At 38.2% G+C, this 17219-nt stretch overlaps 1 protein-coding gene across 1 annotated transcript in view; it reads left to right on the forward strand.

Annotated features, from left to right (window-relative positions):
• Nucleotides 1-17219, forward strand: part of HDAC9 (histone deacetylase 9) — a 792206-nt gene that overhangs the window by 741435 nt on the left and 33552 nt on the right. The window contains exon 24 of the mRNA XM_024738435.1: nt 969-1053. Coding sequence (XP_024594203.1) covers nt 969-1053 — 85 coding nt within the window. The remainder of the gene's footprint in view (nt 1-968; nt 1054-17219) is intronic.

The following is a 17219-nucleotide window of genomic DNA, read 5'->3' on the forward strand; positions in this document are numbered from 1 at the left end:
CCCGTTCTTGCCATGTAATAGTTTGGCCTATTTGAGACTACTAACTTTAAACTTTCTAAGAAAACATCTTAGTTGTTGTTAATCCCTTTTTACTATTACTTTCCTCGCTTTCTGGGTCACAATAGCTGGACAGCTATTTTGTTTGCAAGTGCTTTGCTATGCAGTTTGTCCTGCTCCACACAGAGCCACATCACCAAGGTATTCCCAGGGATGCATCATCAGATTTAGTTCTGCCAGAACACTCCATAAATTATTTAAAGCTCTTCTTCATTTCTTGCAAAACAATGTTTGCTGAGCTTCCCCATGAAAAATCAGTGTAATTCCAGAAGATCAGGATAGATTTGCAAGACAGGAATTTGTCCTGTGCTTCCACATGGCTATCTGCATAGATGTGAATACAGTGGAAGTTAAATGAAAATGTACAGTTATTTTACTTTTGGTTTTATTTGAGCATTTTCTCTACTACTTATTCAATAGCAGTTGAATAAGAGCAGCTATGTCTCGTGGCGTTCTGCTGTGAAGTGTCCAAAAGTGTAAGGTAGTTAGGTGTAAAAGCACCATGAAAGTATGGATAATAGACTGCCCACCTTCTGTCTACTTCAACTTCCCTGAGGTTTCCTTTGCAGGGCCCAGCTGCATATACAGACATGATGGAATTTGGTTTGTCAGGAACCTACAAAAATTACACAAATAACTCGGATTTTTAATGAATAATACACAGACATGCACCTGCTTCAGGGACTTCATAGATTAGTTTTGTGACCAGTAGAAAATCCCCTTGGAATTCAATTACATTGCTGCAAAACAGAAAATAAAACTGGCTACACTTTTGGAACTGGTATCAGCAAAATGTTAAGTAGTTCTTGGAGCAGGCTTTTTTTTTAGGTTGTTTCAATTTAGTTTGCTTCTGTGAAACTTACTATAAAGTCATAATGTTCTGCTCATATCATTATTTACCATTCTTGCAGCTGGAGCCACTTGCAGAAGATATTCTCCAACAAACTCCGAATATGAATGCTGTTATTTCTTTACAGAAGATCATTGAAATTCAAAGTATGTCCTTAAATTTTTTTAATATTTCTAATAAGGTACTAATTAAGCTTATATTGAGAATTAGAGCACATGAAAAATATATTTGAGCTTCTCAAATATAAGGAATATATTTAAAGTAATTATAATTTCCACATATTACGTATTCATACCTAAATGTGTTGTTGTCTTGCTGTTAATGTGGCAATCTTATCTCACACTGATAACGAAATTCAGAGACTCTAGATTTAGAACCTTGTTTTTCTCCTATTTTCCAAGTGTTTGGATTTTTTTCCATTACTGCCACTAAGTATCTACTGAGAGCTATGAAATTAACATAGAAATTGTGATTATATTGTCCAGTCTTAACTGAGGTAAGTTATCTCCTAGTGATGCTGGAATTCACCAGTCATTTACTGGTTTTAAGTTTGTCAATAGAGGAAAAAGTTCACGAGAGAGCCTACTAGAAAATCCAACTGAACAAAAAGGAAAAGTCAGAGACCTTTTTACTATCCCAGTTCCTTTCACATCACTGTTACTTTCTCAGGAATTATTCTTTGTTAGATGATAACATGCATGAGCGTTCACGCACGCACGTGCGCGCGCGCGCGCGCACACACACACACACACACACACACACACACACACACATACTGAAAGCAAGCACAAATTGACATGAAAGTCAGCATGAATGGGAAAACCAAATGGCAAAATTAAGTGTGAAGGAGGATCAGAAAACCCTTAGCTTTGCTGCTCTTTTATAGAAGCATTTTTTAACACCGCTGGAGAAGCCACCTTCCATCTATCTCTGAGTCCTTGTCTTTGCTTGCTCAGTAGTAATTTGGAGATATGGTTGTGACTGGGGTTCTATGTTATCTGTTCATCTGGTGCTTATGCAATCTAATCTAATACTTCATTAAGGTGACCAGCAGCATAAAAAATATCTACTTTTTACACATACGATTCTTTTTTTTTCTGAGTATTGTTTTTCCATTATATACACAGACTATTAAAAATTATTGTTCCTATGTATATTATGATCACATCACTTTCAATAAGCATTCTTAAAATACTTATTACATGTTGATACATGATAACTTGAGCACTTATCAAGGCAAGGCACAGAAGAGGAATAAGGCAGTTTCTAGCATTAGGGAGTTTACAGTCCAGTGAGTGAGAGGCACTAAAATAGATCGTTTCAATAGAAGTCACAACATGCACTGAGATCATAGACAAGAAACAGTCGTTTTCTTAAGTCCCTTGCAGCCAGAAGGAGAAGTACTGCAAAGTGAGGAAGGTTCACGGAAGGTTTGAGGAAGGCTCGTTGGTGGTGTTAGGGCCTGACCTTGGTCTTAAGGTCTTATTACCGACCAGGGCTCTTGGCCTCCTTAATCAATAGAAATTGATCAGGGGCCAGACAAGAAATTCAGGCTAGGCTTTCTTGGGGCCCCTGCTGCAGCAGCCCGGAGCAAAAACAAACAACAGATTCCTTTGTTTGCTGGCTCGCTGAGGAGGGGGGGTAAGCTTGCTCTTTATATGAGGTTGAGGATAGGGTTGTGTCCAGGGGTCGGGCCAGAGGGGTGGCTTAGGTGTTTGTTTGGCCCGCTGCTTAGGTGGTGGTGTGTGCAGGGAGCATGTGCAGTACCCTGCTTTTGCTGCTGACCCCCTGCTTTTGCTCCAGGCTCTTCAAAAGTGGCTCTTGGGTATTTTGGTCCCTTTGTATCTTTTGTCCAGAATTGCCCCAACTGGGCATGCAGGCAGTTATTTTTAGTCCCATATAGTTTCTTTGTATTTTGTTGCTTGAAGAGAGGTGTGTCCAGGTGCAAGCGTTACAGCAGTGCAGCAAAGGGTCCCAGGTCCCAGTTTGTCTCAGTCTGAACAGGATTTTGGCCAGATGAAGAAAGAGTGAATGTTCTGAAGGAAATAACAGAAGCAAAAGACTCAATTTTCACATAGGTGTAAAAATTCATGGTTTACATATGTCTTTAGAAACCATGCTGTTGTCTGTTGCATTGGATCTAACTTGCCAGTAATGACTTTCCACTGCATGATGGTTTTCCTTTCACCACTGACATTTTTGAGTGACTTGTACAGTCGACTTTAGCCAAACAAACCTGTTTGACTCTTGAAAAGGATTCACTGAACTATCAAAATTGGCTAGATAAGAATTCTGCCCCTGTGGATTGTGAATCTCTGTCTTTTGCTCCAAAATGCATTTCAAACACCCAACACTGACCATTTCCCCCATTTAAAAATCTATTTCTGGGGCTTCCCTTGTGGTGCAGTGGTTAAGAATCTGCCTGCCAAGTCAGGGGACATGGGTTCGAGCCCTGGTCTGGGAAGATCCCACATGCCACGGAGCAACTAAGCCCGTGTGCCACAACTACTGAGCCTGCACTCTAGAGCCTGCACACCACAACTATTGAAGCCTGTGTGCCACAACTACTGAAGCCCTCGCACCTAGAGCCCGTGCTCGCAACAAGAGAAGCCACTGCAATGAGAAGCCCGCACACCATAACAAAGAGTAGCCCCCGCTCGCCGCAACTAAAGAAAGCCTGTGTGCAGCAGCGAAGACCCAATGCAGCCAAAGATAAAATAAATAAATTTTTTAAAAAATCTATTTCCTCCTAAACTCATATTGAAGATTCCACCCAGAGCTTGTTAATCCAGTACTTCTGTAAAGTCTCCGCACTAACGTGTAGATTTTAAGTGGTATTTTTATTTTAAATTTTTCTATTATCTGAGTTTTTGTATGTTTTATGGTCTTTCGGTCATGGTTCCTTAATTATATGATAATTATCAAGAGGATGGAACCGTGTCTTCTCACCCCCACTTTTACCTGCAGGCAGGGTTAGTACCAGAGATGAGGTTTGAAGTGCATGGAAACCTGGGAATTGAGAGTTGGAAGATTTGAGCAGGATTGATTCGAATAACTCTTCAAGGCCCTAGGGAAACAAAACTTGCATCAAAGAGAGCTTCTGAAGAAGAATGCCTCCTCCTGAGTCATGGATACAGTATATGGTATAGTGGGTACTGTTGTTGGCTACTCAGTAACTATGTGTTCCTCATGTCTACTCAGAAGAAGCCTGGTTTCACACATGAATCCTTGCCGCCAGATACAGTACAGATCAGGGGAGGATGAACTTATGCCCAAAGGAGCTGTTCTTAGTCCAAGGCTAAACTTGTCAACCCACTTACCAGTGATTAGTTAAGGAGTGGGTACTTGACCAATTCTGGCCGGGGAGAAGCAGGGCTGGCTTCATGGGCTTTCAACCAGTGTAGTCACACAGGCCCCACACTTAAAAGGGCCCTACACATGGTTTAATGCTGTTACTCTTGCTGCCTTAAAATTCTCACTAATTTGTATTTTGTGACAGGGAGCCCACATTTCATTTTGCACTGAGCCTTGCTAATTATGTAGCCAGTCCTGATGAAAATCAAGGTGCTGGTGATGCAAAAAAATATTTACCAAAAAAGACTGAGAGTAGCATCACCACAAGGAGAACTCAAGTTGTGGTTGAGAAGGAACTGAATGGTGGGTTGAGGTTGTAAAAGGGAAGATAAACACAAGATTACAGTGATCTCTCACCAGTTGGGACATAGGGTGAAAATCTGTACAGAGAAAGTGCTTCAGTACTGTGGCTTTGACCACTGTGTGGTACATTTTTATGTGTTTCTCTGAATTGTGTGTCTTTGGGGCTACTCTTTTTTTTTTTTTTAACATCTTTATTGGAGTATAATTGCTCTACAATGATATGTTAGTTTCTGCTTTATAACAAAGTGAATCAGCCATACATATACATAAATCCCCATATCTCCTCCCTCCCACCCTCCTTATCCCACCCCTCTAGGTGGTCACAAAACACGGAGCTGATCTCCCTGTTTGCTAAGTGGCTGCTTCCCACTAGCTATCTATTTTACATTTGGTAGTGTATATATGTCAGTGCCACTCTCTTACTTCATCCCAGCTAACCCTTCCCCATCCCTGTGTCCTCAAGTCCATTCTCTACGTCTGCATCTTTATTCCTGTCCTGCCCGTAGCGTCTTAAGAACTTTTTTTTTTGTATATACTCCATATATATGTGTTAGCATCAGGTATTTGTTTTTCTCTTTCTGACTTACTTCACGCTGTATGACAGACTCTAGGTCCATCCACCTCACTACAAATAACTCAATTTCGTTTCTTTTTATGGCTGAGTAATATTCCATTGTATATATGTGCCACATCTTCTTTATCCATGCATCTGTCAGTGGATATTTAGGTTGCTTCCATGTCCTGGCTATTGTAAATAGAGCTGCAATGAACATGGTGGTACATGACTGTTTTTGAATTATGGTTTTCTCAGGGTATATGCCCAGTAGTGGGATTGCTGGGTCATATGGTGATTCTCTTTTTAGTTGGGGCTACTCTTCCAGGTTAAAGAAACAGAAAGGGATTGTATAAAGTCTACAAAGCAATAAAAGAAAGTGGTATTTCAGAGTAACAAACTTCATAATGGCTTGGAAAATCAAAATTGTGGGTACCTGACTTAACAAACAATGCTATATTTCCTTAGAAACGATAAAATTGAACTCTCAATTTTATTTTTCTCTGTTTTATAACACACTTCCATTTCACATGCTCGTGTAGAACTCCAGGCCCTTGATTAGGCTCCCCATTTTGCCTTTGGCAGGGTAGGTAGTCAGGACTCACTAAAACTTTGTGGATCCTAGTGCAAAATGAAGATGTGTAAATGCTTCCCTGTTAAAAATTATTAATAATTTCAAGAAGATGCCAGCCGAGCATTGAACCAAGCCTGAGAGCCCTTCTGAACATGGGGTCCTTTGCAACTGCACAGGTTGCCTGTTTATGAAGCCTGCCTTGAAGGTAGCCTTTGTTTAACAGAGGAACCTTCTCTTCACGTGTCTCTAAGTGTCACCCAGGTGCCTCCTTTCAACTTAAGGAGGTGTTCGAATTTCAGCTCACCCCCTAGTCCAGGTTCTGAAGGATTCTTTTGTGCCAGGGTTTGGGACTACTGTACCAGAAAAGTATGTAAATGTTGAAAAACAGGCCTTGTAGCATGTGGGAAACATTCAGGCAGGTTCCTAGATATCCTTGTCCCAAGGCAGACGGCAAGGTGCTGACAGGCCTTATGTGTATTTCTTTGAGAACTGAGCCCCACAGCTGAGGGTATGCAGGTGCTGGAGGCCGTGATTAGCATTGGCCCTTTGCCTGGCCACATGTATGTGAGTATTTTGCAGCAGGATCATCCCTGTTGTCCTGTTCTTGTTTATATTACTTATTTAGCTGAGAAGAAAAGGCCTTACAAGGCAACAGCAGGGCACCTATTTCTCCTGACAGGTAAAGACCCCCACCCCTGACAGGTCAGGGGCTGGTTTCAGCTTCAAATGGTGGGTGTATACAAAGATCAACCATCTCTGAAATAACAAAAGGGAGGTAATGGACAAGAAGCTTCATGTTTGCACATGCTGTTCACTCTGCTAACAAAGGCTTCTGCCTCATCCCTATTAAGTTTTCAAGACTTAGCTTGGATGTTCTCTGTTTTGGGAAGCCGTCTATGAATCCCCATTCATCCCTATTCTAGATTAGGTGCATTTCCTGGGTGCTTTCATGGCAGAGATTGTTTTTGCTGATGTTCTTTGCTTTTAATCGCTGTGTCCTCTGCACAGTTCTGGAATGTTGTAGGTGCTCTGTAAATGTTTGTTGAATGAATGAATCAGCCAGTATGTCAGTATTTGCCACACTCTTTTTTCCTTAGCCTAGATTGACTTTTCAACTAAGGTTATACTTCTTGGTTAGGTCATACAGAACAAGAGATTAAGAAGTGCAGGAAAAATCTATATGAGAGCACATTTCTTCACTCTCTTTCACAACCCACAATGATGAATCATTTCTAAGTTAGAAAGCACATGAACTGCTTGTGAGCTACCATTTCCATCGCTAAGCTTGGAGATGGCAGTTCTAAGAGTTGACTGGCCAGCTGTAATCACCAGCAAGCAATGCCAGGTAAAAGTCAGCCCAGAGTAGGATAAAGGACCCTCATATGTATATAGGCTTTCCTGAAACCCACCCTAACAACTCACAGTCCGTTGAACTCTTACCTTTTTCTGCATAGTACGGTGAGAAGCAAGATTCCCAAATGTCATGTTTCACACTAGTCCTGGCCCGTGATAACATTTTCACTGATTTTGAAGGGAAGAACCATGAAGTGAGTTTTCCACAAAACTAAATTTATTTAGTTTGAAAGACTATAATTTTAAGTTTGAAAAACATATAATGAATGATGTTGATATTGATCTATGAAACCTCAAAATATGAAAACCACAAGTATATAGTCATGGTTTCCTTTTATTTATTTAAATTTTTTAGTAAGAAGAGTACTCCTTTTAAGTGTCAACCAATTTTGTAGACCTCCTGCATGATAATAACGATAATCATAGTATCTTTTGAATTGTGGATCAAGAAAATATATGTGTACACAAGGATTTGAGGATTCTTTTAAAATTTTGCTGCAACCCTCCAGTGGTTTGCAGCTGATAAGTTGAAAAACACTAGTGTGGAGGGTTTTAAAATGATATGAATTTCAGTATAATCCTCACCAGCCATGTGACGATGAGCTAGCCACTTAACTTTCCTAAGGAATTTCCAGAGGAATGACATGACATATCACCACACCGATTTTCTAAGGTGGAGCCACTGTGGCAACAAGATGGCAGATCAGAAGCGGAGTCATAAAAGAACAGTAGGCAGTTTTTCCCTTTACCCCCACTTTTATCTTTTTCCCACTCTAGGAATTCTTCCCTTGTTTAGTAGATTGAGGTCTTCTTAGAATTCCTTATTATGCCAACCACAGAAAACTGGTGACATAGGCCAGAATGAGGAAGAGTAAGTAAGTAAGTAATTGCAGTGTCATCGTATGTTTTTGTCAAACTTGTTGTGTATCAGTGGAGAAACAACATCCATGCCTCCTGCATATAAAATTTGTCACTATGGCTAAATTTATCTGTATTTTTTAAAACTCACCCACACACAGGACACACATTATTATTTAGGGCAATGAGAATTGCATTTATGGTCTTCTGAATTTATCCAACTTTTGAGACCAATATGAAAAGGGATATGATTATCTCACTGCAGGAGAATACACCATGTAACTATGTAATTGACTATGAGGTAGTCAGTTATCCACATGGTTCAGGCAGCTACAATGGGCAGAGCACACCTTTCACCCATTCTAGGGGGAAAAAAAATGAAATCAAATTTTCTCTGGGAGATCTGAGGCAAGTATAGTTGACACCAACTCCTTGTCAGAATTCTGCTTAACTTATGTTTTTAATATGTGTTATTGAATGAATGACTTCCTTTTCCTCTTTTTGTTGTTATTCTTTTCCTTCTCCCCCTCTTCCTTAATCTGCTTCTCTTATTATTACTCTATATCCTCTGTTCCAGGAACTACCCTTAGAAGTAACAACTGATGTTGGAAACAAACAAAGGAATGTTAATTTTGTTGATTTCATTTCCACCCTATTCCCAATGGAGATAACTGTTGGTAAAAATAAAATACAGACACTGTTGATGTTGTATTAGAGTGGATAATCAGAGAAGGTGCTATCCAGTTCTCTTGGTAATTAAGAGATCTGGATAGTAATTAATGAAAAAAAGCTATTAAAGTAAGATAAACCTTGCTCTAAAGATGACAGTCATTTTCTTCTTTTATGTGAAATATCATTCTCAGCCATCTCCTTCCATTACTTTAATACCCTCTACATACCCCCTTCCCAAGGAGAAAGGGCATTTACATCAGACGATCCAGGAGAAAATCACATTGTTTCTAATCTGAAAGGAATTTGTGTACATCTCTTGTTGTGAGGAAACTGTCCAAGATTTTGACCTCATGGGGCTATACGCATAGATTAAAGGGTTGTTTCCCCAGATGGCAACAAGCACTGCATAAATCATTTCACTAACTCTCTAGCTTCTTGACTCCACACCCAAATGCTAACCCACACTCAGTTTTTCTTCTCTCTTTTTGTCCCTTCTTGTTTTGATTTTCTACCTTTTTTCCTTATCTCTCTGTCTTTCCCTCTCTCCTCCACCTTCATCCTCTTCAGACCCAGGGGAGAAGAACAAGAGATATGCATGATGTTGAAAATGGGCTTTTAACTCATAAGGATTTAATGATTTATTTCAAGCAGGGAAGGAACATGATCAAACCTGCATTTCAGAAGATCACTATGCCTGCAGTAAGGACAGGAGATTTAGCAGAACTTACTGTCAAATGTGAACAGTTTAATTCAGAAGTAGAGCTGGCTTCGTATGTAATTAATAGGCATGGAGAGGATTAATGGTTTCTAAGTTTCAGGCTTGGACAACAGAGTAGGTACTGATGTCACCTCCTGTGATGGGGAACAGTAGAGGAAGAAAAGGTTTGCAAGGAAAGATGAATATTAGACTTAAGAAAAAGAAACTGCTGATTGAAAGGCTTAAAATTTGGAGCACCCATCTTAAATATCAGTTTTCTCCACAGTAAAGTTATGGAGGCATATTGGATGAAATTATTTACACAATGCAAACCCTGTAAGCTGTTAGCAAGTAATAAAATAACAATTACTGAGTGTTTTCAGTGTGCCAGGCACTGCTCTAAGCACTCTTATTAATGTAAGTTAAATCATTTAATCTACTTAACAACCCTATGAGGTAGGTACTATTTTCATTCCCCTTTTACAATCAAGTAAACTGAGGCACATCTAGGTTAAATACTTTGCAAGAACACATAGTTACTAAATGGACAAAAGCAAACTCATAAACCAGGCATTCTAGCTCCAGAGTCTATGGTGTTTGCCATTACGTTATTCTAGCTCACAAAGAAATTAATTCCTTTTGCAATTTTTTGTATGCACTTTTTTCTGTTTCATCCAAAAGTGACAGGTTTAGGGGGGAAATCAGTTAAACTGAAGATTTGGAGTTTTGGACATTCTGGTTAATTGAGGTTTAGCCACAGTCAGTTTTAGAAGGGCAGTGCCAAGTTGCAGGGAGCCATGGAGCTATGAATCCACTCTGGAGTCCCTTGTAAACTTTCAAAATACATCTAATCACAAAAAAATGCAAGGATTGGCAGAATTTCAAATCCCTGCCCTGCTGAGTTTAAAACCCTGACTGTTGTCAGGTGTGAGCTGCTATTTGTCATAGATTTTTTGGCTTTAGACAGAGGCCTTGACGTTGCAGCCCTGGGCCAGGCCGACCTTCATTGAAGAAAAGCAGCGTTAGACATTTTCCCACTATTAACCCCGCCAACCCTTGCTTGTATCAGAGCCAGGTCAACCTTGTACACATGGCTTTTTGAAAGTTGATTTTGAACTTCTAATTAACCATTCTCTTGAAATGTTGAGACTCTGATTATTGTTTGGTGGAGCACTAATACTAGAATATACCAGAATTAAAAGGAAAACCTGCCATCTGCTTAGAGACTTAACTTGTCTGGAATTTTTTTTTAATTCCAACTACATCTGTAATTATGAGTTTTCTTTCACTCATGTTTCTACTAAGGCAGAACTAATCACACCAAGAGTCTAAATAAAACTATGCATCTTTCTAGGACTGAAAACTCTTTAAGGACAGAAATGCTTTCTGATTATACTCAGCTGTTAGCACCCAGATGCACTTCACACATGCAATACCATTATGGTGTGCTCGAAGGTCAAGTTTGGGGAAGATCATTTGTTAGGTATTTATATATACATTATACACACACATGCACAAACATAGATTATATATATGCGTATGTATAAATAAAGTATATATGTACATATAATCTCTAGTCCTCACACAATTCTGCAATGCATAATTAGTTTCCTCATCTTGTTCATGAATAAATTGAGGCTTAACAAGTTTAGATCACTCATTGGAAGTCTGTCAACTAATAGCACTAAAACCAGCATTTGAACCCTGGTCTGGCTATGACCTTCCTGTTCCCACTTCATTTCACAGATAAGAACAGAGTTCCACCAGACTTCCTGTTCCCAAGTATCCCAGGATAGACACTAGAATAGACCTCTCCTAAATAGCTTCTGCATACGTTAAAACAGACTATTTTAATCCATTAGTGGGCTTCCTAGAACATAAGGGAATATGAGGGAAAAAGAAAACATAAACTGAAATTTAATAGGGAGCGAGCAGTAATCAATAAGTAACACAAAATGGGAGAGTATCCCTGGGGCAAATGATGACATCAGTGCTATAACTGCACAAAAAAGCCTGAAGTCTGCATCGAAGTTAGGGATATGAGTTTGATAGATACTAAAGAGGTTTTGTCTTCCTCCTCAATTCTGGAGGAAGTAAATACAATTCCTTTCTGGAGGAAGTATCCCTAATTTAGACCCTCAGTATATGCAGAGATCAAATTCAACAAAATACGAGCTCAAGTAAATAAATACATACATATTTAAATAAATGAATAAAGCAAAATGCACGAGGACACAAGCCACTAGGGAAAGTCAGCAGAAAAGAGAAACAGAGAATAATAAACTTTATTTGTGGGGTTAAAATGGTGGAGGGGCATAGTTTCAAGTAATGATAATAGATTTAAAATATTCATTTACTTTCACTCCTCCATAAAACTCCACTAAAAATTAAGAGGATCTTTTTTTGTTGTTTTGTTTTGCTTTGTTTTGTTTTTAAGACATACACTCATAGGGATGAAGAATGCAAAAGGAAATAATAGGAACCTGGAGAGCAGATGACCATGTGTTACTGTCTTAGCAGACCCGAAAAAAATGAATTCTAAACCAGTACTAGCAGGCATATCTTGCCAGAGAAGGATACATGAGACGCATAGAGAATTGTTGACCCACACACCTAAGACTTTGTATTTTATTTCATTTATTTTAATTTGTCATTTTTTCTAATTCATTATCCCTTTCCTTTCTTCACTTCTATGTCCAGCTTAAAAACACTAACTCTTAAATCCATTTGCCCTTCTACCTTTAATCTGCCTTAAAAATCTTGCCCTTTTACTTTACCAATCTAATGAAGTCTCAACCCTGAATATAGTCTACAAGGAACTTTCTCTAACACTGGATGTAAATAAACAGGTCCGCTTGAGATTGTCACGAATCATAGCAATTTGATTTCCTGTAAGTTTATGAACACCAAACTCAAGTGGGCCCATTATAATCCTGCTGTGTTTCTCAGGTCAATTTTCACTGCCTCTCTCAAACTACTTTTTCAAATTTCACTCTCCTCAAACCTCCATCTGTTTCACCTTTGCTGGCAATCTCAGCAATAACCTTTTCTTGGAGTAAATTGCAGCTACCAAACTGCTTTCTTTGAATTCTTCATTCTTATCAACAATTAAACAACCTAAAATCTCTCATCTTAAAAAACAAACTCCAACAGCCTCACTCCTTCCCCAGTTTACCATCCTATTTCTCTCAAACCCTCCAGGAACAAATTCTTGAAAAAAGTTTCTATCTAGTTATCTTCATTTTCACAGCTAGAAATCCCTATTGGAACCACTCTATTCTGGTTTCAATCTCACTGTGGTCACCAGTGGCATTTCTACTGCCAGATTTAAAAAGTGATTTTATTAAACTTTATTTTGAAATAATTTTAAGTATAGAGAAAACTTGCAAATATAATACACTATAGAATTCTCATATAACCTTCCCCTGGCTTCCCTTAAGTTGACATCTTGCAAAACCGTATCACAGTTACAGGAACTAAGAAATTAATAGTCATACAGTACTGTTAACTATAGTCTTTCATTGGATTCTACCAGTTTTTTCACTAATTTCCTTATTCTCTTCCAGAATTCAGTCTATAATCAACACATTGCGTTTAGTTGTCATGTCTCAGTCTCCTCTCAACTACGACAGTTCTTCAGTCTTTCTGTGCCTTTTATGACCTTGACACTTTTGAAGAGTACTGGTCAGTTATTTTGAAAAATGTCTCTCAGCTTGGGTTTCTCTAACGTTTCCTCATAATTAGATTGAGGATATGCATTTTTGGCAGGATTACCACAGCAGTGATTCAGTATCGTTCTTAGTGCATCAGATCTGCAGCACATAATGTCAATATGTTTTATTATTGGTAAGGTTAGCCCTAGCCTGGATCACTTGATTAAGGCGATCTTCAGTATAAAGTTAGAATATTTCCCTTTGGAATTAGTAAATACGTTGGGAAGATACTTTGAGATTATGCAAATATACTGTTTCTCCTCAAATTTTTGCCCATTAACTTTAGCAGCCATCAGTAGATCTTGCCTGCAAAAATTATTACTCTGGTGTTCCAATGCCGACTTTCTATTTTCTTTACTCTGTCTACATTTCTTACTTGGAAGTTATCTGTAATGAGGAACTGTCCTTTCTCTTCCATTTACTAACTTATTCATTATAATATTTATATCAGTATGGACTCATGTATATTTATTCTATAGGTTATAATCCAATACTATCATTATTTATTTTGTTGTTGAAATTGTTCAAGCTCTGATTATTCAGAGCTCTTTCAGGATGGCTCCTATGTCCTTTTGACTTGGCTTCAGACAAATACAGTCTAACATTCCAATCTCCCAGAGTCTTTGAATCCCTTCCTCTTCATTAAACCAAGGTAGGTCTGATGTTTCTAAATCACTTCCTGTGGGCCACCTTTCGGTTCATGTTTTAGCCAACCAAACAAATGAAGTTAGAACCCTTCTTAACTCTTCTAGCTGCAGCATTAAATGCAGCACCTCTGCTTAGTGGGCCCATCATCCTCTACCTAAATGCTTTTCACCCTACATAGTCTTAAGTATATAATATGGATAAGTTGTTTCAACCCTCTTTACTTCAGTTTTCTCAACTATAAAATAAAGAAAATGAGATTATCTTACAAGGTGGTTTTGAATTTTTATGAAATTACATATAGAGCACATTTTCATAGGCAATTAATAAATATTTCTTATCATTTTACTTATCGTTGTTTTCATCCCAGACCATAGCTTCATAGTCACCTCTACGTGAATAACTCCAAAATTTGTCTTCAGCTCAGACCACAGACCTGAGTTCCAGATGTTTCCTAAACTTCTAGCTCAGCATCTTCCCCTAGATGTTGCAAAGGCATGTCTAGTCAACATGCCCAAAGCCAGTCATTATTTTTGCCCCAAACCTCAACCTCTTCCACGTTTACTGGTCCAAGTAAATGGCATCACTATCCTTCCAGTTTTGCTGGAGAGGAATCTGGGAGTTATCCTTCTTGTTGTTCTTTCCATTTCTGTCTACATCCAATCCATTACCCCAACCTGTTTGTTGTACTCCTTAAACATTTCATTTATCCAACCAATTATTTCTGTTCCCATGGCCACTGTCCCAAATCAGGCTTCCATCATCTTTCTACTGTACCATTTCTATATCCTACAAAGTGGTCTCCAACATCCAATTTTTGTTTCTCCATTTTTGTTTCTCTAACGTGCTGCCAGAGTGATCTTTTACAAAATAAGGCATATTCGTCTCCCTACCTCCTTGCTTTGAACCAGAGGTCAGCAAATTTTTTTCTGTACAGTACTAGACGGTAATTATATGAGGCTGTGTTTCAACTGCCTAACTCTTCCATTGTAGCAAGGAAGTGGCCATAGCCAGTGTGTAATGAACACGGCTGTTTTCAATGAAACTTTATTTACAAAAAAAGGGTGTGGGTCTGTGTCTTTATTCCCGTCTTAACCCTAGGTTCAATGAATAACTCCAAAATTTCTGTCTTCAGCTCAGACCACAGACCTGAGTTCCAGATGTTTCCTAAACTTCTAGCTCAGCATCTTCCCCTAGATGTTGCAAAGGCATGTCTAGTCAACATGCCCAAAGCCAGTCATTATTTTTGCCCCAAACCTCAACCTCTTCCACGTTTACTGGTCCAAGTAAATGGCATCACTATCCTTCCAGTTTTGCTGGAGAGGAATCTGGGAGTTATCCTTCTTGTTGTTCTTTCCATTTCTGTCTACATCCAATCCATTACCCCAACCTGTTTGTTGTACTCCTTAAACATTTCATTTATCCAACCAATTATTTCTGTTCCCATGGCCACTGTCCCAAATCAGGCTTCCATCATCTTTCTACTGTACCATTTCTATATCCTACAAAGTGGTCTCCAACATCCAATTTTTGTTTCTCCATTTTTGTTTCTCTAACGTGCTGCCAGAGTGATCTTTTACAAAATAAGGCATATTCGTCTCCCTACCTCCTTGCTTTGAACCAGAGGTCAGCAAATTTTTTTCTGTACAGTACTAGACGGTAATTATATGAGGCTGTGTTTCAACTGCCTAACTCTTCCATTGTAGCAAGGAAGTGGCCATAGCCAGTGTGTAATGAACACGGCTGTTTTCAATGAAACTTTATTTACAAAAAAAGGGTGTGGGTCTGTGTCTTTATTCCCGTCTTAACCCTAGGTTCTTCATTACCTTTTTTTTGTTTGTTTTTTCTTAGATTCCATATATATGTGGACTTGAGGATATGGGGAGGGGAAAGGGTAAGATGTGACAAAGTGAGAGAGTGGCATGGACATATATACACTACCAAACATAATATAGATAGCTAGTGGGAAGCAGCCACATAGCACAGGGAGATCAGCTCGGTGCTTTGTGACCACCTAGAGGGGTGGGATAGGGAGGGTGGGAGGGAGGGAGACACAAGAGGGAAGAGATATGGGAACATATATATATATATATGTGTAACTGATTCACTTTGTTATAAAGCAGAAACTAACACACCATTGTAAAGCAATTATACTCCAATAAAGATGTTTAATAAAAAGGGTGTGGGACCAATTTGGTTTCTGAAAAAGGAAAAATCTGAAACAAGTGGTATCTGGATGTGATATTAAAATACCAGACATCAACCAAAACACCAATTGTAAAGGACACCTAAATTTCTGGCCTGGGAGATGGAGGGAGAAATATTCAACATTTCTGCCACCTGATGCACCAAACAGGTATGCTGTAGCCACAGCTTGTGACATGCATGAAGTCATCAAGCTGTCAGAAGGTGCGGTTGGGAGGAACATGGGGAATCAGAGGTTAGGAATAGATAAAATGTGTTCAAGAAATAGAGAGGGAGCAGAGTTTAGTGCTCAATTGTTGTTTCCCAAGAAGGCTGATAATGAATATGTAACTTTGCACAAAATGTTTATCAGTATTGATCTTTCGTCATGGGGATATAGTGATGAGTGACAAGAACACTGAAGACACAATGATGTTGAATCAGTAGTAGTATCTACTTTAAAATGTAGTCATTATTAAAAACAAAACAAAAATAAAAACTAAGGCCACAGGGGACAATTTAACAAGTGCAGTTGCAGAAGGTGCATTTAGGTATTACTTATGAAGCATGGATTTTTATTTAGATAAAATGACTACGCATTTAGTTTTTATTTTAATTTTTTAATGAGTTTTCAATTTCAAGCGTTTTTTTTTTTTTCTTTCCCCAGCTCCAAAGTGAGGTAATAGTTGTTATTTGTTGACTCCGCTAGAAGAATATCTTGGTTAAAGATGCAGTGTCCTTAGGATGCTACAAACAGAAAAATCAGTTAATTCAAATAATGATTTGATATTTTTCATTCAATTCATGGAATTAAAGTTTTTGGAAATAAATCTGGAAAAAAAAAACTTAGGGCATTACTATGAATGCTGTTATAAATTACAGTGAAAATCTAACACTGACAATATAATCTTTTGATTTCATATTAATATGAAAATTTAAATTTTGCTGGAGCATAGCTTAATCTTAAAGAACAGAAATACATTTCGCATTGATTACATAATACCAAATTCCTTAACATTTTATAAATAATAAAATATAAGTTTAATAAAAATGTATTTTTAAATCCCTAAAAACAAAACTCAATAAGCTTGATATTCTATCAATGAAAGTTTATGGTGGTGTTCTCAAAATTTAAAATAATTTTTTATAAACACAGGGTAAACTACAATTAAATGAAATACAAAGTTCTTAAAATACAAATGATATTGATGACAAAGAAACACGTTCAGCATGGCAGTACAAAATTTCTCTTTGCTGCCCATTATCAACCATACTTTAGAAATGTTTGAAATGACTATTCTGCAATAATACTGAACTATTTTGTAAGTCAGTTTTCTGAACTTCGATTACATCTTTCTAATCATTTAGAATTCACTAATCAAAATATTCAATAAATGGCCCTCTGA

This window comes from Neophocaena asiaeorientalis, unplaced genomic scaffold (genome assembly GCF_003031525.2).
Source record: "Neophocaena asiaeorientalis asiaeorientalis breed wild unplaced genomic scaffold, Neophocaena_asiaeorientalis_V1.1 scaffold89, whole genome shotgun sequence".
NCBI classification, from domain to species: Eukaryota; Metazoa; Chordata; class Mammalia; order Artiodactyla; family Phocoenidae; genus Neophocaena; species Neophocaena asiaeorientalis.